The sequence below is a fragment of the Pipra filicauda genome, unplaced genomic scaffold, assembly GCF_003945595.2.
Source record: "Pipra filicauda isolate LSUMZ 115617 unplaced genomic scaffold, ASM394559v2 scaffold387_size670060_pilon, whole genome shotgun sequence".
Lineage (NCBI taxonomy): Eukaryota > Metazoa > Chordata > Aves > Passeriformes > Pipridae > Pipra > Pipra filicauda.
This window is the reverse complement of record NW_024104517.1, coordinates 219,833-244,446: the sequence shown is the minus strand read 5'-3', so window position 1 is coordinate 244,446 and position 24,614 is coordinate 219,833. Positions and strand designations below refer to the sequence as shown.

The 24,614-nt window shown below is 38.8% G+C and overlaps 1 protein-coding gene across 5 annotated transcripts in view; it reads left to right on the top strand.

The window, feature by feature from the left end:
• Window positions 1-24,614, top strand: part of LOC113997701 (SPHK1 interactor, AKAP domain containing) — a 67,561-nt gene that overhangs the window by 21,794 nt on the left and 21,153 nt on the right. For all 5 annotated transcript variants that reach the window (XM_039384946.1, XM_027739787.2, XM_027739802.2 and 2 more), the window contains exons 3-4: window positions 3,252-3,362; window positions 23,771-23,830. In XM_039384946.1, the coding sequence (XP_039240880.1) occupies window positions 3,252-3,362; window positions 23,771-23,830 (171 nt within the window). The remainder of the gene's footprint in view (window positions 1-3,251; window positions 3,363-23,770; window positions 23,831-24,614) is intronic.

Sequence of the window (24,614 nt, the reverse complement as noted above, 5' to 3'; positions counted from 1 at the left end):
CCTATGTTTGTCTTTGACCATGATAATATGCTGTCTGTTATCAAAGAAATGTGCCCAAAAGTTCACATGGCTTCTATAGATGCATTTTTGCACAGCAGGTGTGTGGAACTCTAACTGTGACCAGCACTACAGGGTGGCCCAAATTATTCTTCTTTCACAGAAGTACTGATGGGAAGGCTTTCAGCAGTTATATGTCTGTAATGATCCTAATGCAGGAACTTGTGTTTTGTAACATGGAGTTTAAACTCAACCAAAGTTTACCCCTCATTCCTACCACTGCTTACTCAAATGTCACCTTCCATCTCCTGACTTCCATTCAAATATGTGTAAAACCAGGCCCTGTGCAAGGAGACCTCTTGCACATGTTCCCCCATGCCTCCCATTCCCAGAGCACTGTCTTTTCTGGGTAATTTCTGGAGGCTTTCCAGATGACTTTAGGCCACCCTGTGTTCCTTAGATTGCTGACCTCTGCCAGCTTCTACTGCGTAGACTCAAGTATATCTGGTTTTATTTTTCTCACCTGTCTTTTTCAAATCCAAATGCTGCATAATCATACTAATGTTCATTTCCTTGAGGTTACTTAAAAATCACATGCTGTCCAAAACTTCCATGTAATAATTTCTACCCTTGACTTTAAAGTCTCTTATGAAAAGCTGCATACAAAAAATTAAATGCAATATAAAGCTTTGCATCACACCATCCTGGTGTGACCCAAGCTTGGCAACTATGACCTGACCTGACTGAAACATTTGTTCAGGAGAGTTATTTCTTCTGCTGCTGCCTTACCAGTATTTGCTTCCTGATAAAAACATCCTCTGAAAGAAAGATGGAACTGCCAGGGGTCATTTAACATCCCACAGGAGACAAACCAGGTGAAGTGTGGACTACACAGATCATTTCATGGGTTTTATCATCTACAATACACTTCTGCTATGATATAGCTGTTCTGAAATGCCCACCTTATGAGAAAAAGAACAGTACCAAGGATTTCTGCAGCTTGTTTCTGGATGATAAATTTCTGCCTATCACACCTTCTCAGAAACTGAGTTTTGGGAAAGAAAGATCTAAAGTGATTAAGGCTGAAGACAAATTCACTGTGACTTTTAAGGAAATGAAACAAGATTGCTTGTTACAGCAAAAGCTATTTGAGCTAAAGAGAACTATTTCCTGTGTATGAAAATTATGTCTTAAGAGGTAGAACTTCAGCCCCTGAGGATGAGAATATCTAGAATCCAATGAAATTTGAAATCATATATGTATATAGATATACATGTGTATGTGTGCATGTCTGTATAAGTTCAGTTCTATATGTCTTCATAAAAGCCTCAGAGGGTAGTAATTTTTGGAAATGAAGAAAAAAATGCTTAATTCTAGATTTTACCAACTAGTTCATAATGCTTCAGTATTTCCACATTTAGAAAGATTTGCTTTAAAAAAAAGAGAAAAAAAAATGAACATGTTATTACACTAACAGGAAATTGCTTCTTTGGAATATGGAGTATATTATTTTCCCTATCGAGTCTCAGAGTTGGTTATGGTGGCAGGAATCTTTTTGCACTGAGACAGGAGGTTATAAAACTTATTGAGTGCAAAGTCATTCGACTGGTAAACAAGATTAGCCAGCAGCCCCCAAACAGAGGCTGGTGTTCATGTGAAGCATTCATGAGCCTTTTTCTTTCTCCGAACAAAGTCTTTGGGCACAGTACTTTTTCCAAGTATTTTGTGAACCCTAAATTTGTATTCAAAAGCTCTTTGGAAGAAATCTCATAGCAGGGCTGGGATACCAAGAAACAACCACCACAAAGGTGGAAAGTACCGAATAAGGGCACTGAAGCAGGGCAAACTCAGGACTGTGGTGTTCCCAATTAACTCCTCATCCATCTTCTGCTGACTGTTATTCAAGAATCAATATAGAATAATACAGAGAGTGAAGTATTAACTACCTAATTGGCTTTCTACCAGAACGATAAAAATTAGAGTGGGTTAGTTTGTGGGTGGTAACAAGCTTACCTCTGAATTGCCCCTGATATTAGAAAATTGTGTCAACTGGCCAGATCAGCTTTCCACAGTCATTCATCTTCCCTGAGAAATGAAGAGGCCTCACAAGTTCTTCTCACTTCTCTTCCTAAGGAAGGTATCTAGGCTTACAGATCAAGTGGTCTGTAAGCAGGACAAATGTGTGACAGTGCAAAACTTTCACTAATGTAAAGCGCTGTAGGTAGATTTTTTTTCCTCAGGTATAGCAACAAATTTATATTTTTAAATATTATTAAAATCAAAGTGTAAAAACGAGAGTACAGTCTATTTACGTGCAATACAAGAATTGCAAGAAGTACGAATAAAATATACTTCTGTTTCACAAACATACTTCTTAACTTGCTCCCTTAACTTCTATACTTGCTGCCTGGGGAAGATGATAAACCATATAAAATGTTCTGTAAGTAGCATCAGTGTTACAGCAATTTTTCCCTGTTGTTCCCAAGTACTAATGGTCCCTAATACTAATGGTCCTGCTTTTTCATGGAAGAATATTAGTACAGAGACAGAAAGTAAAGAATTCAGTTCAATCTAAATGTCAGATTTGCAAAACTGGCTTTGCCTCTTTCTAGTCTACAGATATCTGTAGCCCCATTTCCTTTTTGTTTGAGCAAAGCCCATGGGCACAGTCTGCAGGACTGAGTCAACACAGAGATGAAACCCAAAGTTTTGATCTCAGGGCACTGACTGAGCTCAGGACTCATTACAGAAATCTTAAGTACTTTAGCTTCTCAGAAAGCAGAAAAAAGTATTTAAGAAGAAAGAGTTAGGAGCCTTGGCAGTCCCAGAAATGAGACTGCTGGCAGGATGACTAGTACTGATCTATTGTGGAGAGAGATACAGTCACTCATAAAGGCTGCAAGTTTGTGCACTCTGGTATAATTAAATAATTAGTTTTCCCAACATTTATGTTTATGACTTTACCATAGAACAAAACTCATAGTAATATTTTCCAGTAAAAATATTGGGTTTAGGCATCTCCTTCAAGTGTCTCAGGACTTTCAGTTCTGAAATACTTTAGGGGATATATAAATAATTTGATTTAAGGTGCAGTAACTTGACGGGTTCAAACCAAACAGGGGTCCATCCTGCCCCCTCAAAATTTTGTAGGCAAAGTTTCCTTTGAGTTACAACAGCAGAGTTCAGGCCTCCAAAGCACAGTAGGACTGAGTGAAATTTTTAATTATTTTAACTCTTTTTAACTATTTTAACAGGTTCTCTGCAGTAACAGTCTGCTAGAATCAACAGACTACTGGCTGCAGAATCAGAGGACACCATGCCAAATTGGCTTTCTAGAAGACAAGTCGGAAAGCAACTGTGCCTCAGTAAGTACCACTGTCATCTCCTCTGGAGAAAAGTCCACTGAGAGTTATTTGGGTAGGATGTGGGGCTGACAAGAGCACATGTTAAATTAAAAGTGTCTGAAATTTCCAGTTTTCTTTTAAAAGCAAACATATAAACTAAAAATACATAGAGATTTCTATACAGAGCACATTAATAAAGATTACTGCAGATGTTTCCCCACACTTGTCTTTCAGATTTTCTGGCCCTCTGTATTTTTTTAGGTTCATAATCTGCAACTGACAAGAGATAAAAATAAGACAAAGAGAAAATTATTCCAAACCATAACTTGTTAAGTGGCAGGTTGGAAAAAGCAGATGTTTAAAAGGCTGCTCAATGTTCCTGAAGGCATAGAGACACAATTAAAGAGAAAACTCTTTCCATATTAGATGTGGAGTAGCTACTAAAGAACTCAAACAGAGCTGTTTTACATTTGAAATTAAATTTGTCGCATTATTTTTGGTTATAATGCAATTAAGAACAGCTTTTGGTTAACAATATGCATGAAGAAATAGGAGTTATGTTGCTTTACACACTGCCTACATGAAACTGGATGAAAACGCATTGCTATGTTTTTAATACTTTTTTTACTTGATGAAAGACTCAGGAGAGCAGATCCTTACTCAGAATCCTTTTTGAATGCTACTCCCTGGTCTCAGTGAGCAAAGGAGGACTTTAGAAAAGATCAGCTTTATCTCAGGTACAAGGTTTCCAGCACTGCTTGTGCTGCACACAAAGACCAGATGGGGGCTCCCATGAAGTCTGCTGAGATTCCCTCAAGGACATGGACATATCAGCTCTAACTGAGAACCCAGACACCTGCTGCCAAGAAACAGAATCTTCGTCCCATGGTGGTGGTGACTGGAGGCTTTGTGTCCTGCCTGGGGGTGATGCAGCTGCTTGAGAGCAGCAGGAGTGACACAACACTGTAACTGCAGCAGTTCAAAGTGAGGAATATGGTCAAAGGTTATTGGGCTCAGTTCACTGTCGTACTGAGCACTGGACTATCAGCTTCCACAAGTCAGAGGGAGCAAAATACACAACATAGTCAGAGTGTGCTCACTGAGCAGGCATTCAAGGTATAAGGTGAGAAACTAAACAGGCTCCTGTGTCTACTTGGGATGATAATGAGTGAAACGAGGAAGAGGATATTAAGGAGTAATGTCTACTGGTACTAATTCCTAGACTCCTACAGCCAGAAAGACAGCACTTTCCTCTTTAACCATTCTGCATTGTTCTCTCAAGCAAAAGGGTCACAAGCATTGGGAAGTACAAACATTGTTCAATTGCAGCAAATCTTGTCACTTGAACAGTATCCTGAATACATTCTTAACCAAAACAGGTTCATCAGGCAAATAACCAGTGATATCCTTGTTGTTTGATGTAAGAAGGGATTGTTTTTAAGGCAGAACACATTGACCACAGTCACCTAATTTTACTATTTAGTATTTAATATCCTAAAATCTGGTCTTAGTTTCTTAGAGGAAATGATTACTCCAAATAATAATATAAAAATTAATTACGACTTGCTTTTTGACCTGTTGAGCTTTGATATGACAGAGCTACCAAGAAAAGATAACTTGTTACAGAAAGACTACATTATACATTATATAGAAAGATTATGCCATTGCTACCCTCCTTATTTCATGTGACCCTGTCTGATTTTGCCATGCAGTCTACTCAAACGGGTTAAACTACCTCAAAGAATTTCTTCTACGCCAATATTAGAAGCAGTTTTTCCTCTTCAGAGGGTATTTTATTAATTGCTAAACATTTAATTAAACTTAATTCAGTTAACAGTGGTACTGTTTAGCACCAGTTTACCACTGTAGATGAGAATACATTGTTTTGTGCTAATATAATTAGGTAGTAAAAATTTTAAAAGTAGTTTAATTATGGAAGTCTTGTTTTGTTTGTTTCTATTGAATGAGAACTCAATCAAAATCCACCAAATAGAATAAAATATGTGGATTCATGAGACATAAGCTCCCTGTAGTGATTTATAAATGTAATTAAAATATCTGTTTGTGACATTACCCCATGGAGAGACCTCATGAAATAAATGGGATTTCACATAAAAATATATACCTTTGTTTACTCCACTATTGCCAGCTATCTTTCTTTGGACTTACAACAAACGTTTCCTGCTTTGGACATGCTTTTAAGCAGACCTTATTTGAAAAGAAAAAACCTGATAGATATTTTGTCCCTACTTTCCCTCCAAAGATCTAGATTATTTAGTTACCAGTGCTGAAAATTTGCGGTTGGCTTATGTTAGTACAAGTTAAGAAACCTTCCTTGCTTAGATGATTTATAGTTTGCTCTAACATTGGACTCTCCTACAGTGCAAAGTCTTAATCTTGCACACAGAAATGTCATTTATGACTTCATCTTAGCGGTTCCTAAGATTTAACATTTTTCTTTTCAATACCATTGCAGTATTACCATGATTATGGTGGTATTGCCACACTGCTAAAGATGTATCTTAACTGTCTTTTAGGAATTCTTAATGAAAATAGTTATTTAGAAAAAAGTAGGATACAAAACCAAACAGAAAGATGGTGGTTTAGTCCTGCAAGACATTTGGCATTCATTTGCCTCAAGATGCTTAAAGTATAGCAGTGAATTTTCCAGAAATTCTCTGGACTTTCATGCTCTGGACCAGCAACAGATAGAAAAGCCATTAGAAATTATATTCACATTGAAAAAAAAAAAAATTTCTCTCAAAATGGACCCAAACTCAAATGATCTCCCCACAAAATGTGACATCATCCCTTATCACTCTTTGCATGACCATCTTGTCCCAGCACGCAGGCCAGGAGACAGGCATTCCCACTCCACAGCCTAATGAGGAATTGCACTTGAGAACCACTGATCTAGGAAAGCAGAGCCTTCCCTTCCCCAGCAGTGTGCCTTTGTGTGAGGGGCAATGGATTTCCAGACTGGCAGAAATGCTGCAAACTTCCTGTCAAGTATCCTGGAGAAGCAGAAACACTTCACACCAGTAAACGGCAGCGACAGATAAGGCAGGCAGAAAATATCTGCCTTTCAAGTAAAACAAAGCAATAAAAACCAGTGCTTATTTCTTAGCATAACAAGATAACACTTTTTAAAGAATCAGGATGTGACAAAGGCTCTAAAGCTCGTTTTAAAATTATTTTACATCTCCTTAAAGCTGAAAAAAATCTGGCTTTGTGGGCAGACGGATGAAAGAACAGTTTCAATGAAGTGTTAAATGTTTTGAAACATTCTTGAAATAGTCGAGCAACTTTTCTGTTTGCAAGTGCTCCTACTCTGTAACTACATAGATGCTCACATCAGAATGCTCCCTACATGAGTGCATGCAATGTAGGCTGTATGCACAGACATGCAGTTGTATATTGGTCAGATCCAGCCCAAGGGAGCAGCAGGAACACATGGCCAGAACAGAGGAAAAGAAGGACAGCAGCCCAAACTTCAGTCAGATTCAGTCGTGGTAAAACACCCTCTCATCTACTTGTTGGCTGCTTTTTTGTGATCCCAGGCCATTTGCACTTTTTCTTGAAGTGGTCTGGTAAGTCTTGGTGGCAGCACAAAGGAGAGTGGAGGACAACATGACTGGGAAAGTGGGGACAGTGGAGATGGTGACATCCACTGAGTGGGCCTATGCCACATGGAAAAACCTTAATCCATCTGCAGCACAGGAGGAGGAAGAGTTACAGTTTAGGGTTGTAATCTGGTCAGTTGAGTGCAGGAGAACAAACCCTAGCTTCTCAAGGAAGGGAAGCAATGCTAATGCTTGTATCAGTGAAGAGACAAGACTGTTGCCTTGGTGAGAAATAAACCTGACTGTTAACAAAGCAAACGGGTGATGTGATTATGGATCATGTTGTGTATGATCCCTCTGTTTACTGACATAGCGAATAATGTCATTTTGCCATCATAGCAGCTGGATTTTCAGAACTGGCTACTTACTTTGCTACTGCATGGCTTTGCTGTCCTAAGCAGGTACTAAAGCATTATCACTTTCATTGCAGTTTAGCCATCAGCTTGTAAACAGGTTCAGGAGGAGGTTAAAGATGCCATTATGCACTAATTTGAGCTGGCCAAATGAGGGTTTCTGTGGCGTCACCTCCTCCTTCAGCCCTACTTCATCTCTTTTACTGCCCTGGCATTTGTACAAACACACAATAAGTCAGTTCAGAGAGAGAAGTAACCATGAAATTAAGAAATTGGTTTTTTCTGGCCAGTTCTTCCTTGAATCATCTCACCATATTGTCAGATAAATGCCAGTGCTCACTCAAGGGACGGAACAAAAACATCCAGGAAACGGTTCCCACAAATTAATTCAAACTGAATGATAACATATGCAGAAAGGAAAAATCCTTGGCAAGATATATTTTGAGGGAAAAAAGGAGAGCAGCTTTCGCTTGAATTAAAGTAGATTACAAGTGGTTTTCATTCATTTTTTCACCCAAGTCTTTTTAAAGATTTGACACTACGTATCTTTAGATATTTAGGTACAAATATAGAGATTCATATTTTACATGAGTCTTTGATACTAGAATAACTTCCAAATAACTTGCTAACAGTGCGGACACTGGGTCAGGATGTTGAAATCTAAGCACCAGAATTTTTTCTATCCCTCAGTCAGGGCCCCTGTATCCAGTATGTTCTCCAGAGTGTCCAAAGAATAAGAGTATGCCCTCACTGAAGCGTGAAGATCTACTCTTACAGGAGTTCAGAAAGGGTGTTTCTTCCCAGGATTGGCTGTAGTCAACAAGCCTCTTTATACAGCCAAGTATGAAAGTGAAATCTTGAATCCCAAAGGTCTTTTTGTTGGCTTTTTTTAAAACAAAACCATATGTGTCTTCCTCAATAGTGACCATACATAACTGAAAGAGTTGATTTGTTTTATTGGGCTTGAATGAAGTTTTACATTTCCTAGTAAATGTAGCAAAGCCCTATTTTCTTGAATAAAATTGACAGACCTAAATACTAAGACATCTTCCCCCCTTCATGAGACTGCACAAACACCCTCAGCACCATGTCATAAAGACAGAGAATTACAAGGATGTTTATTTTACCTTTCACTCCATAATTACTCAACCACCTTCAGGAACAGCATTGTCTCTTTCAGAAATCAAAATGCATCCGCTGCTTTCCAGATCTAAACCATAATTACTAGAGATATTTTTAGTTTTAAGTCCCATCTTCCTATTCAGCTTGACGATACCTTAATTACATCCTGACAAGGTGCAGGAATCAACAGCTGCAGGCTAAATTGTGGCACTGAGTTGTAGTCCTTTCTCAGGCATGTGTGGGTGTTCATGCTGCTGTGGTAAGGAATTGTACCTTCCAGAGAGCCCCTCTCTTGCTTGCACAGAGAAATAAAAAACCCTCCTCTTCACCAGTTGCTCTCTACATTATGGAGCCAGTGCAGGCAGACTGAGCACAAAGTTTAAAAGACCACTGAAAGCATTACTTGTATAATCTGTAAAATATGTTTCACTTTTTGCTTTTGTACATACTTGGCTCTGAAAAATATATCTTCACATATGAGCTAATGTTAAGACAGAATTTAAATATGCCCTTAAAGGGTTGTATTTTCAGTACCACACATGTATATCATACAGCAGCCAAAACCTGCCTCATGAATTTCAGAGTAGGAAAGACTGACAAAAGATTTTTTTATCTTTCCTGTCACTTCAGACTTGGACACTCTTTTATCTTCTGTCTAGATCTGCCATCTTCTTTCCTGTCCCTCTGTGACAGTCTCATACTGCAGTGGTTTTCTATCTGTGTTTAAGAGAAGTGGATGCTTAGCCTTACTCTAAAAAAGCTATAAATAAACAGTGGGAGGATCAACCGTGGCATTGCAGCTGTATCCTCTTCAGCATTTCACTCTGGCATATTCTCAGTGCCTCCATGGCCTGCTTTATCAATAAATGGGATTCTTGTGCTACCTCCAGAGTGGACATCTGTGGCTGCTTGCTGCTGTTATAACCACAGGCTCCCTCTAAAATGAATTGCAGCATGAGGCTTATAGGAATTTGTTAAATATTAAGTGTCCAGGGCACTGGAGAAAGTAGGTGGTGCATGTGGCATAAATATTTATTGAAATATTTTCTCTAAGTCATAAGTGGCAATTAATTACACCAAACCCAAAGGAATAAGCTTTAATGGGAAGAAAATATTCACAGCTGGTTTTGAAGCAATGGATTATGAAGAGATAACTCGGGAAGATTCATTAATGCAGCCCAGACATTAAAGTAGGGATAGTCTCTAAAATATCAAGACCCACAAATCCACCAAGTCATTTGAGATAAACACCTGCTGAAGAGTAATTTGGACTAAATTTGAGACAGATTACTGCTAAAAATGTTGAAGGGAGAGCAGTATAACACATCCTTCTGACAACATATAAGGTGTACCTAAAAAAGAATTGTGGCTGGTCTGGGGAGACACAGGAAAGTCACGTCAGGACCTTATTTACGTGAGCTTGAGTGACTCACAGAAGATATACTGAGTTGTCTGCTTTTGGAAACGCTCCATTAGTGCCTGCGGGAAGAGCAGTTGGAAACCTCATCTCATGTTAGACAGCAGTTGTGCAGCTCATGGGAGAGATTTTTACATAGACTCTGAAAGGAATAATGTGGTTTGTGGCTGTCCCAATGAAAATACAAGGCAAAACAGGAAAAATACTTTGTCCACTTACAGCCAGAGACAGAAATTATCACTCTCTAATCATGTAAAGGACTGCACAACAGAAGGAAGGCTTGGGATGACTTGATTTCAAGTTGATGTTTCCCCAACCTGCCTTGCATCCTTTTGGGCAAAGAAACTGTCAGTAGAGTGTCATGGTCCTACTTTGACAAGAATGCATTTTTTGATGGTTTGAAGTAGCCTGATCTCACTTTGGTGATCTGTACAGCTGAGGGATACCTGTCATGAAGCCTTCTGAGTTATTTAGATTATTGTGCAGAAGTGTCTGAGCTGCTTCATACCCTCAGGTTATCACTCTGTGTGCTGGGCTAGAGGTAATTTTCTTCACAGTGGCTGGTATGGGTTCTGTTTTGGATTTGTGCTGAACACAAGGTTGATACTACATAGGTGCTTTTGTTATTACTGAGCGGTGCTTGCACAGCATCAAGGCCTTTTCCATTCTTGTACTGCCCCCACCAGTGAGTTCTCTGGGGGTGCACAGCAAGCTGGGAGGGTGTGACACAGCTGGGACAGCAGACCCCAGCTGACCCAAGGGATATTCCATAGCATATGACATCATGCCTAACAAATGAAGCAGGGGGAGAAGGAGGAAAGGGGGTACAGAAATTCTCCCACCTGTGTAATGCTGCTGCCTCACACTTCTATTCATGTAAATCCTTTTGCAAGCAGCTACAGGGCATATCTAGTACTTCCAAACTAATATTTTAATTTCTACATTTCACAGCTGGTTCCTCTGCCAGAATCATTTTGGCAAGCATGGAAATTAATGTGAGACAAGCATTGCATCCAAATGCTAATGGATAATTAGCTCTGTCTTCCCAAAGCTTTTTTTTTTTTATTCTGAGTCACTGTCAGGCTATTTTAAACACCTCATATAAGATGTATTCCAACTCAAGAATTTAACCCTTTGAATATAAAAGGTTGAATTCTACTGTGCGTGGAGGAGAGAGCTACATTTCTTATACATTCCCGGTCTCCTATCTACTAAAAATTTGCACTGTGCATATTAGTTATAACTTCAAATTACTCCAAAAAGAAGTATGACAGCCAATGGCAGTGAAAATAATTCACCAAAATTTAGTCAGTAGGGGAAAGGAAATTGTAATCTAAAAACAAATATCTGCAACAGAAAAGCAACAATTTATAATTTTGAGTTTCCTTATTTCTTATAATATTGCAGATCTCCACAAAAAGGAAATGTCAATCCTTATAACGCATCCTTCTTAGTAGGCATTTATCCCTGTGCTCAGGGAAGGGAAACACTGGGAAATTACTTGGTTACTTTCTTCCATCCCAAGACAGCACCCTAATCCAATAGCAAGGCAAGAAAGAAAGTCCTGCCCGCTTCCCAAAACTTCTCAGAGGTGGAGCAATAGGAGCCAAAATAAGAGTAATGATTAAAAAAAAAAAAAAAGGAAGGTGGTAGAACACTCTAAAGAATACTGCCTGAAACCCACAAATTTCAGCTAGCAGTTAGTGAACAGCTGGGATCTTTCTCTCCCAGAAACCATAGGAATGTGTCTTCTCCTTTGCATGCTTTATAATGAAGATGCCACAAGCCTCACTGCCCTGCATGAAGGCATTTTAAAGCAGCACACTATAAAACCAGAATGAAGCTGAATGAAGATGACACATTAGGCATTATGAAACTATGCACAAGAAAGCCACGTGCACACACTCCTGCTTCAGATAATCCTTGTTTCCTCTTCATCAGTGTGTGTGTGTGACTGCACAGTTATATCTTTAAATAGCTGAGAAATTTGTGAGTGGGCCTGAGTGAGTGCAGAAACCGTCTGCCCCAGGCAGTTGTCTAATTGCCTCTGTTCCAAATCAGGCTGCTGCTGCTGCAGCACCAGAGCTCCCAGTAACTAAAATGAGCACTTGTTTGTTACACAGATAAACAGAGGAGTCCCATGACAGTGAGAACTTCAACATATGGGGGTTGGAAGTTCTTCTGCTTAGCTTTTGCCCTTAGCACGGGCTTGTAGCTTCCTCTGTCATTGGTACCTAACTGCAGTTGAGTGTTTTGCCATAGGTGTTTTCTTCTCCAGAACGCGGGACCTTGTACAGACAAAGGGTATGTTCACGTGCCCTTTGAACTGAAATATCCACTTCAGCTGTCCATACAATATGCACCCTGCCCCCTTACTTATTTATTTATTTTGTTTCCTCAAAGTGCTTAAAGACCTCTGTGAGAGGAAATTACTTATCTTTACTATTTCATACAGGATTCTGGAACTCAGTAAATCAGACCTCAACTGGGGCAAGACCTAAATCTGTCAAAAACCGCATGTAGTTAGGCAAAACATTGTCCCAAATCAGCTGTGGGTTTGTGTGAATAAAAATGGTTTGACAAACCAGCTGAATTAGGTTTAAATTAGCTCAATTTTTTTTTTAAGAATCAAGAGAATACCTAGGATTGCAGTTTCAGTAAAGATGCATAATTAGAGTTTCTGGTTGCCTGTTTACCAACAGAAATAATTCCAGGATCAACTGAAAAAGGAAATTCAAGTTGAGGAGAGTGCAAATTGAGAAGTGGGGGAAAAGGAAATTTCAAAGTTCATTTAAGGCTTTCTTTCTAATTATGCAGTGGCATTTAGGGTTTTGAGAGCATGTATTTAAGATGTCAATTTAACTGACTTGAAGAATCTTTTTAATGTTACTGAACAACACATTCTGCAAGCACAGTAGGCATGGTGATTCATGATTTCATTTTCAAAAATTTGTGGGATCTGAAATGGTGGTATCGTAAAGGACACTTTTTTTTAATGGATGCCAACACAAAGCAGTCCTCTAAAAATAGGCAGAGAGAACAAGAGGACAAAACCAAAGTAATCCCCTATTTATGCAAAAGCAGATGGACCTACAGGCACCCTTCTTTCAGGGACACATTTGGCAACAGAGCCTCCCTCGATGGCTCTGAGAGGCTTAAATAGAAAGACAGAGGGGTCCATTGCCTCAGCAGAGCCACGTCAAACAACCTCCTGAAGCAACAGGCTCCATCAGCAGAAGTTGAGTGTTGGGCTTCAGCTTTTTCAAGCCAAATTTTAAGCCTGATGGTCTGTGGGAGGCAGGTGAGAAGAACAAAGAAGGCTGGAAGGTGGGTAGCTTTGATTAGCAGAGAGACTGCATTGCCACCAGTGCTGACAGTGGGAGAAGGAGGAGCTGGTGCTTCTGCCCCACCAGTGTTCTTGTGACTCCTCTGCAGTTTGCAGGATCTGGTATCTGATGTGCTTGACATGCTGCAGAAAGCTCCCATTTTGTGTACTAGAGATTAGATTTTCATTTCCAGTCAAGACATAGCTTGTGAGTACCCATGGTGAAGGTCTCCATGTGACAATCTGTATTACATTCAACCTTGCTGGATGATATCTACCTAATTTGACAATAGGCCAGAGGTTCAAGAGATAGAATTCTTATAGGTTTTATGAACATAGATGAAACTGGGAAATTTTAAGTGTACCAGGAGTGTGTGAACTGAAACCTTCCCTATAAAACAGAGAAAGCAAACAGAGCCATACTTTCATAAACAGTCTACTGAGGGGAAAGTGGCAGCCAGAGCTTACACCTCAACATGCCGAAAAGTTAACCTTAGGATGTTAATACATAGGTAAGCAGGCTTTTCTAATCCCAGCATTCACATGGCCAATCAGAAAACCAGCTTTTTCCAGAACAATTCATAAGCAGAAGGAAGAACATGTACTGTTTCTCCATTTTTAAGTAATCTTGCTGCTTCAGAGCTCTACCTATTTATAACCTGTCTAACAGCTGGGGCAGAGCTGCCCTGCAATTTGTAGAGCATGCATGAGCAGCCAGATGCTATGCAAGTCTCCTTCAGCAGGAACAGAGGTGAGTCCCAAAAGGTTTCATTTAAAATTACTGAAGCCATCATTGGCAACCATATGTTATCTTTATTATAGGACTTTAGTCAGAAATGATGAAAGGAGACCCACAGCATGAAAAAAGCCCTCAGTGAACAACTGAGATGGTGAAGCTGAGCAATTAGCCTTTTATTTGAAGCCTGCTGTTAAAAGGGGATGCAAAGAGCAGAGGACATCCCTGCTGCTCTGGGATAATCCACAGCTCTGACAAGCCTGGCACTGCCATTTCTGGTTTTGTGCTTCCATGTTGTTGTTTTCCTACCAGTTTCTCTCTTATCTTCATTGGCTTTTGTGTAGCTGAACTAATTTAGATTAGTAGATTTAAGGCTGTGTTTAGAGACTATGAGTTGCTGAATTTAGAGGCTATGCCATGTATTGTGAACTCAGTTCTAAATCTTCCGAACTGCAGTGGAAACCACTAACTAGTTTGTTCTAAGAGTTTGTTTTATGTGAGAAAAAAAATCTCTGAAGAACGAACTGGTTCAGTCACAGAATAAGTGGATTTATTTATTTGTACCTAAAGTTAATCAAGAGATTTCTAGAGGGTGACTAGTACATATGGACAATAAAGTGCATGGAGGTAAAAACACTGTCACCAAACTGTGTCCATTACAAAACTGTAATTTCTGTTGCTTGTACCAGTGGTTAGCTGTAGCTGGATCTTTTGTGTATTGAATGCAAATACTGTGAAGGGAAAGATGAAACATTCCTTTTCAAGGGGGGAAAACACAATGGTCTTGGTTTAAAAAATTAATTTTATGACCCAGGAAGAAAGAAGCACTGGGGCCAGGATGGGCTTGGGGAGGGAAAGGAAGAGTTGAGGAAATTATCCAGATCAGTTAGATTTTACAATCTTGATTTTCATTCTTAATGTCTATATTGATGTACATTTATCATACGACTGATCTCAGTCAAAACCTGTCATCAGACCTGTTTTCCTTCCTTAATTCTCACCCCAATCTCTCAAAAGCAGAGAGAACTTACAGAATTATGTGCTTTTACTACAGAAGGATGTCACTAACCAGAGGAGAAAAGGGGCCTGTTTTCAACCTAGAGACAACAGTTTCTGATCCATTGGATCCAGTCCTGAAATCCTTTCACGGAAGGCTTTGATTAGAGATTTATCAGGAGAGGCTTCTGCTGCTGCTGTAGTCCAGAACAAAGGCACTTAAGCCCAAGGGACAGCAAGACACAGCAGACCTGCCCTTCTATGTGAAAAACAGTACAAAAATGAGATACATGATCTGAACTATTATGCACACTAACATACTTAAAAAGGAAATGAAGGGTAAGATATTGTAGGGGCAAGTAAGAAAGAAACTAGCTCAGTTTAAAAAAAAAAAAACAACCAACCAAACAAAAAAACCCCCCAAGTTCACTGTTCCAGATATTGCTGTTTTAGCTTCTGATCTAACACCTCAGGTCTAGTTGTATAATGCACAATTTACTCTTTCTATCCAGCTGATAGATACACTTATGCTTTGGTAATACCTGCTCATCCAGACACCACAGAGAGCTGGAGCAGCTGGAACTTGCATCCAATCATTCTCTCATAGTCACTGCTATGGAATATTTTCACTTGACATCTTTGTCTAGCAAAATCATTTGCATTTTTTTAATTAGGCTTAGCAGCATTTACTTCCTCATCTTTCTCAAGTACTGAAAAATCCTGTAGAGCACCACAGAACAGTTTGACGTGCATAGATAAGCAGAATGGATTTAAGGACTTAAAACGCTTTAATCTTGTTTTTTGCTTCTACATGACATACAAATGTCTTTGAGAAAAATAATTGATTTTTATAGTAGTTTAGAGCAATGCTGTACCAAGTGAAACTATCTAGGTGTGTTTAAAAAAATCAATAAGCAAATACTCAACTGCCCCAGAAATCTGAGCATTCATTTAGTAATGCACCATCAATGTTCTCCTCTCCGTAAATCAAACATGGTAATAATTTCCCGCTTCAGTTGCTTATAGGATTAAAGAATTCATCTCTTTGGCTTTGTAGACTATGGGCAGTTACATTTCTTGGCTTACCAAGACTAGCCTAGGCAGAGACTGCCAAGGCAATCAGAATTTGGGGCTGCAGGGAGTAAAATCTTTCACCTTGGTTTCATTGTTAAATAGCTTGTTTTTCCAAACCATTAAATATTTCATGTTCTTTGGTGCAGTTATTTAGCTCAGTGTGGCCTGTAGTTAACCACAACAGTTAAAAATTCATGGCATTTTGGCATCTGAAAGTTTCAAGAATTTCTATGAAATGTTTCCCCCAGAAGTGTCTAAAATTTGAAAGTACTATTTCATAAAGTTTTATCTTTGTCTTTCTGGAGCAGCCTCGTCACTGATATATTGTTCTAGACTATGCTGATATTTGGGTAACAGGTCTGCCTGCCTTGCTGAGCAGGAGATCAAAGGGTTCAGGAAAAGGATAAGGTGCAGGACTGGCTTCTGAGCAACCCATAAACTGATTTCAAATAACATGCACTTATTATTTTGCTCAGGAACAAATCCTCCTTTAAAATATCATCTCCTGCAATGGTCTGATGGAACCATAATTTTTCCATACCAATAATCTCCAAATACAGGAAATGGAAAAAGTCAAGATTAACTTGAAGAAATCTAAATGATGGTATCAATTATGTTTGATGGTTTATATTGGTTTATATATATATATATTGGTTTATATTTATCATTGTTTTATTTGGACTGGCCTTGAAATCAGATTTCTCAGCTTTGTTAACTGTCACAGTTATATTATCTAGTTCTCTGAGATTCTACTTGGCATTTAAATGAGTACGGAAAGAAAGAAAATAAATAAGCGTAATAAGGCCTATCGAAAAAATAATTTAAGAAGATTAATGCAGGCACATAGGGTTTTACAGCAATGTACATTAACTCTGTAGTCTTGCACAAACTATAATAGTTTCTATTCATTCTTCAGTAAGAACTCCTTTTGACACCAGTCTATAAATTAAAATGGTGACAGAGAAAAAAATGAACTTTGTAATGGTAATGAGAGACCAGCAAAGGGTAGAAATATTAAGCTTTTTATTGCTTTTGGCCTTAATGGATGCAAAGTCGTTTCTGTGAAGGAAGTTTTACACCCAACTTATGCATATTCATTGGGGCAGTCACAGAGTCGTTGTTAACAAGATTCCCATCAAATGCAGTGGATTTGCCCAAGACCCCAAATTTCTGAGGATGCAGTGTAGGGGGACTTCTACTCTCCAAAACCTGAGTCACAGTGAAAACCTGCTTTTCAGCGCATGAATCAGAATTATACTGTAAAAATTATACTGAAAGTTGCAACTATACTGGCCTCAAGTGTCTGCCATGGAAGTTTTCTTTTCGTAAGTGTGGTGAAATGACCGAAGCCACAAGCTTCCAAAAAAATTTGCTATCAGCCTCCTTTCACACTAGTCCTACCAAACCTAGATGCTAATAAAATTCCTAGGATCTCCAAAATTATTAGGTAGTTTGTTTTGTTATTACCTAATGGGTAATCTTATGTGTCATTTTAGAACATTTATTTAGAAATCATCATTTCACAGCTTTTTTTTTTTCTTTCTAAAAAAAACCCCAGAAAAGATACTTGAAACTCTACTGGGATTACAAGATTCAAGAAATTGCAAGTTTAAAGAACAGAGAGGTCAATGATTAGGGGTCCTTACAGACAGGATATATACACACACATATATCTCTATATTACAAGAAGTCAAGACTTTTTATTTAGCCATCACATTAGCATAAATAAGTCAAGTGAAAATAAATACAAGGTTCTGTTGGAGAGTTTTAAAGATCAGCATTTTGTTAACCATCAAAACAAAAGCTCTTGTCATACAGCCTGGCTGTATTGCTAGGATCTGCTGGAAAAGGCATTTTATGCTATTCTAATATAAGTCAAAAATATGTGAGCGTTTCTGGTCATTTTCAAAGAGACAAAGCTCACAGCAAATTTCTGGGCAAAATCTGGCACATTGCCACCCCTTTGATATTTTTTCTGTGGATTACAGTTTGCTTTGGCTCAGAAACACAGAGTAAAAGTATTTTTCCCAGGGCTTTTGCTGACTTCAGCTCCTAAGGGAGCCCGTCATGCAACTGTGCGTTCTATGAAATAGTCACCATTCCAGTGAAAGATGCCTTGGAGCAGCTATATTCTGTTACTGTGCTGTGGGGAAATTATGGGCATCTAAACTATATTTCTAAAGCCAGGAGACTCAGACTTAGGTCTAATAAAACTTTAGAGCAACTGTATTGTTTTTCTACTTTTGCACAGATGAAATTAGGATGAAAATAGGCTCAGAATTCCAAAACTGCCATCCTATCACAGAGTTATTGCTAACAGCAGAAATTATTGAGGTCAGAGATTCCATTAAGTCCTTAAAACAACTGTCATAGCAATTACAGTTGATGTAAAATTCGATCACCCTCTTCACAAACTGTATCTTCATAGTCCTACGTTTAAAAAAGGGATAAAGCGTTTAGAGTAGTGTATAAGAAACAATACATGCCCTGAGAACAAACAGTACCTGCCCAAAATGTGGAGGGGAAACAACATGGAAGGAAAATGCCAAGCCTTTAGTATTTCATAGGATAATGCTAAATAATCAGAACATCACTGCATGACTAAGATGCATATCACTCACGGTGGGCACAAGGAGCAAGGCAAGATGAAAACAAAGCACAGTCAGATGCATGCTAATTTAAAAGTCATATTGGGAGAGCTTCATCCCTGTATCACCCAAACCAGGACAGAGAGGACACAGCCCTGACATAGAGCTGCCTTTCTGCTCCTGCCACTGACTCTGGTCAGCAACAGATGGCAACATTTAAAGGGAACAAAATAACTACTGAGTGCATCGGGGAAAGCTTGAAGTGCGAGGAGCAGCACAGTTTGAACTTGCCTTTCCTGCTGTAGAGCCACAGTCGCTGCAGTTCTCTGCCCTTGAGGTCTGCATTCCTTTCAGCGCTTTGGCTGGTTGTGTATATAAAACTGCCTTCAGTCCTGGGCTCAGCAGTCCCTCACCTTCTTATGTCACACAGTTGTATTCCTCATGTCCTCAGGCTTAGGCATTTAAACTGTTTTAACCTGGCACCCAGGAACTGCCTGCTCAGAATTACTTTCTCCTGACGTCTCTCCTGGAGCTAATTACATTTTTCACTTCTGTTTGTAGGAAATTAAACATGAGTTTTATGGGCAGATTACAGTGCAGTCCCAAACCAGTTTTTCCCTTTAACTCTCTCCTGGACTCTCTGAATTGGCATCTGGCATGTCTAAAGTTGACTTGGAGATGTGACAAGAGAGGATGGGAGAAGCAAAACAGCACAGACCTTGGACATAAAGACTCTATAAACTCAGTTTCCAGACAGCATTTGCATGCTGACATGCCAACCAGGACAGCATAGAACAGGGAGAGTTCTACACAATTCCCCTGCACACCCAAACACATAAGTTTAGCCTATGAAGAGGTATATGGCACCAAACCCAACCTGCTAGTGACACTAGGGCAAAGCTGAGGATCATCTGGATGGATACAGTGGTGCAGTGACAGGGATGAAGTGATTTGTGTAACCTGGATATACACATTTAAGAGTATCCTTTAAGTTACAAAGTCAAATGTTAGAAAATGGCAGATACACAGGGCTATGACTCTTCATAGTTTTGCCCCTTTTTGCAGGCTTCCTGTTCACTATTTCTGTGTTGCATAAATGTGGGTATGTGAGGTAAAATTAAGGTTGCACAAGCCATCTGTATATAGTTCTAATTTTTTACTCTTGTCTCTTCAGTTTAAATTCCTTTCTTCTAAAATAGATATTGAAACTTTTGGGAGAGGGTGGTATATAATGTAGATGTATTTGATTTTATGGGGGGGGGAAAAAGCCCACCTCTTGCAGCACTTTAAGCAAATGTTGACCATAGCCCTTCCCAACACACAACACAGGACTGTGGCTCTCATTTCACTTACCAGAGCAACTATATCAGTAAGGTGCAAGGGACAAATACTATCCCAGTGAGAGGGAGGAACAGAGTGGATTTTCACTTCAGTCTCTTCCCTAAGGGGAAGCAGGAGGAACTCAGGCTTCACAGGAGAAAAGGGACTGAGCATCTCAAAGCTGTTTCTGTTCTCTAAAGCTGCTACTGCTGGGGCAGGGTGAGCCCAGCCTTCAGACATCTCTGCTGAGTTTGTATTTTGGCACAGAAGAGGATTGAAAAACAAACATATTTTCTTCTTAATTAAAAGAAATACTAGTTTGATAAAAAGCCCACAAGCTAAGGCTTGCTTTAATTTCACCAAAAGCCATAAGATATTTCACAGGACAAAGGAAAAGCCTTTCCCTGCTGTCAGACATTGACACAGACAACAGAGAGAAGCATCAGCACTTCCTAAAACAAACAGAAGACAGGAGTCTTGTCTGGGGGGAATAGTACAGAGCAGAAAGACTTCACCCTAGAATAGAGACTTCAGAAAAATACACACTTTTGAAAAAAATTACTGCTGTTAGCATTATGTCTCTGAGACAGTGTTTCTTTCTTACCATCAGTGTACTCTTTTATCTAAGGAATATTAAAATGCCAGTAATACCAACCTTGGTTAATACAAGCTGAAGTGAAAGCAATAAGGAAAACATAGACAATCATATATTTCTTTGCTTGTCATTCAGCTGTCTGGCAGTGTTGGTACTCTGTAAAGTGAAATTGCTTTACTCTTCCTAAGTGAGAAGACTGTTAGCTTTTAGCAAGTAAAATATACCATATGTACAGCATATATACCATATATATGCTGTAATATAAAAAAAATTTCTTAATATATAGTTCTTTTAAGAAGGGAGGTGTCTGCATAGTTTCTACACCAGCTTGAGTAGATTTCAGGACTTGAAATCATTGACCTAGAGAATTTTCTCCATACACCTTTTACCAGTCACAGAAATTATAATGCAAAAATAGGGAAGAAAAAGAAAAGAAAAAAAACAAAATTTTCTCTGTTTGCTTTTTATATGATCCTGGAAAGTAAAGACTTTTTCAAGATGAAAGCTCAGCAAGTTAGTGATGGTAACCTGCTTGGTACTGTCATAATAGAAATGCTTGGAGAGTTTAAGAAGGAAGAGGAGGCTTGAGGGTCAGACCAATTTGTGCTATTCATGTACAAGAAACTGCATAGCGCAAGAGTTGCTATTTACAGTATGCCTGTGTATTAAATAGTTAATGGACATGTAACATACTGCTTTGTGCCAGTATTGAGACTCTAGTTTTGAGTGCAGTGATACATGTTCACCACAAGAACAGTATTTTTTTCACTTGAGCAAATGGGATTTCTACACTTGGAAAGCTGAACCAAAAGTAGTAGTGTAGAGCATGCCAGGAGGGAACTGTAGAGTTAATTTATGGTTACAGTATCCATCTAGTCCTGCCTCCTGCTCAAAGCAAACAGCAAAACAGAAAAATGAGTTCTTCAGTGTCTTTCACCACTGGAAAACTATTTTTGCTGAAAAATTGCCTATAATTAAAACTGCAAAATCCAGAGAACAAGAAAACACTAAAAGATTGCATTGGCGGCGTAATAAAGTCAATGTGAATTTGACACGTGTGTTTGGAAACTGGATTCAGAACTGCTGTAAGTTTTATGACAGAAGTTTGTTGGGTTCTGAAAATGAAGAAATAAAGGAAAGAAAGAGAATGTGACTTTAAATACAACATATTCCTGCTTATATTGAGATTTCTTCTACTGGGGCATTAGTGAGTTCTATGCCATCTATGCCACATGAACCAAAAGCTGATTGTTTTGGCTGCTCAGAAGGGCCGTGTCTTTAGGATGGTGGTCGGTGTCACTGGCAGGAGTGCCAGTGTATGGCACAGCAGAGACAGGTACCATTGTACCAACAGGCAGGTAGCAAAGGACAAAACAAGGCTTATCAGAGAATCAAGTGTTGGCCGGAATGTCCCCACAGACCCGACTGCTGCTGTGCAGCTTTTCCCCAAAGCTTTCACCCCAAATCCAGTACAGAACTAGACCTTACCACTCTGGCATGGGAGCTTGGAAAACAAAGGTCCTGAGGAACAGTCCTACCTTTAGCATGGGGGTGAACATGCCTGAGAGGACTCAAAACTGGTCCTACACCTTCCAGCACTCCCACCCTGGTTCCCAAATTAATGGTCCCTAAGCAAACACACCTCCATGCACCTGCAGACTCATAACCACATGCCCTGGTAGTCACTGGGCAAGTCCATGTACGAGTCAAGAGTGTAATTTTCTAATGATTTTTAACAACTATTGCTGATATGTGAAATGCCTACATGTGAAAACCCTGTGGAAAGTAAGAAAAATTTTTGTCTGTATAATTAAACTGCAACATGTTTAAGACATTACATAACTACCACATTATGTTGCTAGAGGGTATTTTTTATATTTTATAGCTTAGACATTTTTATAGCTATTTCTTAAAAGTTCACCAGATGACAGTGGCATATCCTGATTGTTGTCATTATCAGGCATAGAAATATTTTTGCTAAAATATAAAAGGGTTGGAAAATACATTTGTAAGTTCACATAAAGATGCCATTAAACTGTTTAAAAGGGCAAAAAGCTTTCTTTTTAAGTGGGATTTTTTTGGTGTACAATGGGAGTACTGGCTGGATCTTTCCATCTGCTGTGCTGGCTGTTACTGCAGATGGTCATAATCTATACATATGGTATGTGCATATATAAACTGAAATCAGGGTTGTCTTGGGGTAAAAGTAGGCACACAACAGGAGTTCGGATGCCTAACACAAGAATGTTTGTGAAAAGGATAATGTAGAGCATTTTTATTTTCTAGGGGATATTTACATAGAATTAGGATAAGAAGCATTGAGTCTTTGCTGGGAAAGAAACAAAACACAGAAATCGCTCAGCTCTTTTCAGTTAAATTCTGAATCTGGAATTAAATTTTGGAATCGGGTGTTGGCTTTAGCTGAGCCTTGAATTTTTGTTAGGTTTTGCTTTAAATCAAGATGACAACACCAAACTCTCTCAAACTTCAGAGCCTAACTTTTGAGTCCCTGCTTCTAATTCAGAAGTAGAGCTGGAGGAGGGATTTTCTGATTAGATAACAGCCCTCCAGGCAGCATATAGTAAAAGTCTTCAGAACATTTAATGGTCTCTGAAACTCATAACGATCAAAGAAGGGGCAGAAAAATTTGTCATTAAAAGTAGTACTTTCTGGTAAATCATGTACTTACTAGGCAGTTCTGCAACCTGTGGTAGTACCTGATTAGCACTGCTGAACACTTCTGGTTGCATATTGGCTTACGAATAAAGGTTAAAAAAAATATTTTCATAAGGTTTTAAACTTCTTTAAACTTATAAATTCTGGAAAATTAGAAAAAATACTCCAATATTTATGTGGTGTGCAGAAAAACTCAAAAAGCAACTCACAACTGTACTTATGAAACATTTAGCAACAAGTGCCTGAAAAGAAGAAGCCATTGAAAAAGACACGAAGAATTTATCTGATATACGGTCAAATGCATTTTTAACTTTTCCTCTACCTTTTCTAATATCCTCTCTATTACAGTTTATTGGCAACATTCGCTCGTTCATCAGGCAAGCTGATTGTCAGAGCAGATATAACCATGACTTATTCCTTTTTTTCTCCTTTCTTGATATCAAGAAAGTTCTCTTTGCTAACCTTTCAGCCTTTCTTGTACTAGGAAAAGGCTTCATATATTCAGCAACAAGGCTAGAAAAGGAACATATACTGACTTTCAAAGGGTTGCTGCCACTCTAATACAATTTCATAAGCTACTGTTTCTTTTTCTCTCTTATTACAGGTTTGTTTTGTGAATTTAGATGCCAACAGAGATGATTGCAGCGATGAGCAAGTGAAACAGGTAACTGTTTAGGTCTTAAAAACACGCACAGTGGATCTAGTCAGGTGTGCCAGAACTCTCCAGTACAAACACAGACCAAAATTCTATGAACAAATCAAAGCCAGCCCTGGATTTTTAATGCTTACAGAGAGCAATGCATGAGGATTCTGAAACTGTCTCAACACTGGACCATGTTATATAACTTTTCTTACTCCCATCCCAGAAATAGATAATGGATTGATGCAGTCTGTGAAATCACAACAGTTTTATGAATAGATTTCTTGCTCAGCCTTGGTTTTATCAGAGAAGTGAACATGGATATGTCATACATCCAATTTTTTAAATTGTCATAATACTGCATAAAAAGAGTTTCTGGTGTCTCTCTGTCCTACTGCCTAAAAGCCTTTGAAAAATCTTTTACTCATTTAGGTCTTGTTCAGCTCAGCAGTCTTACTCAAACTCCAGATAGTATGATTATGTGGTCTTTAGGAGGGGTCTAAATAAGACAGAACTAAAGGTATTTTTTATCTGTTTAACAGAAAGTTCTGAAGGTAGAAAAAAAAAGGGATTTTAAAAAAATAATAAAAAAGATCGGTTGTTTTACAAACACTAAGACAAATTACATCATGATATGCTATTTAAGATACATGCTGTTCCAAAAGAAACCTTAAAACTGTTGAAGTCACATTTTAAAGATATGGCCTAGTGTCAGTTTTGTGCTGACATCTTCCTTTATCAGTTCATTTCCATCATCCTGGCTTGGTGCCTATGATAGACACAGCAATATGGGGGCAATATGTAGTGA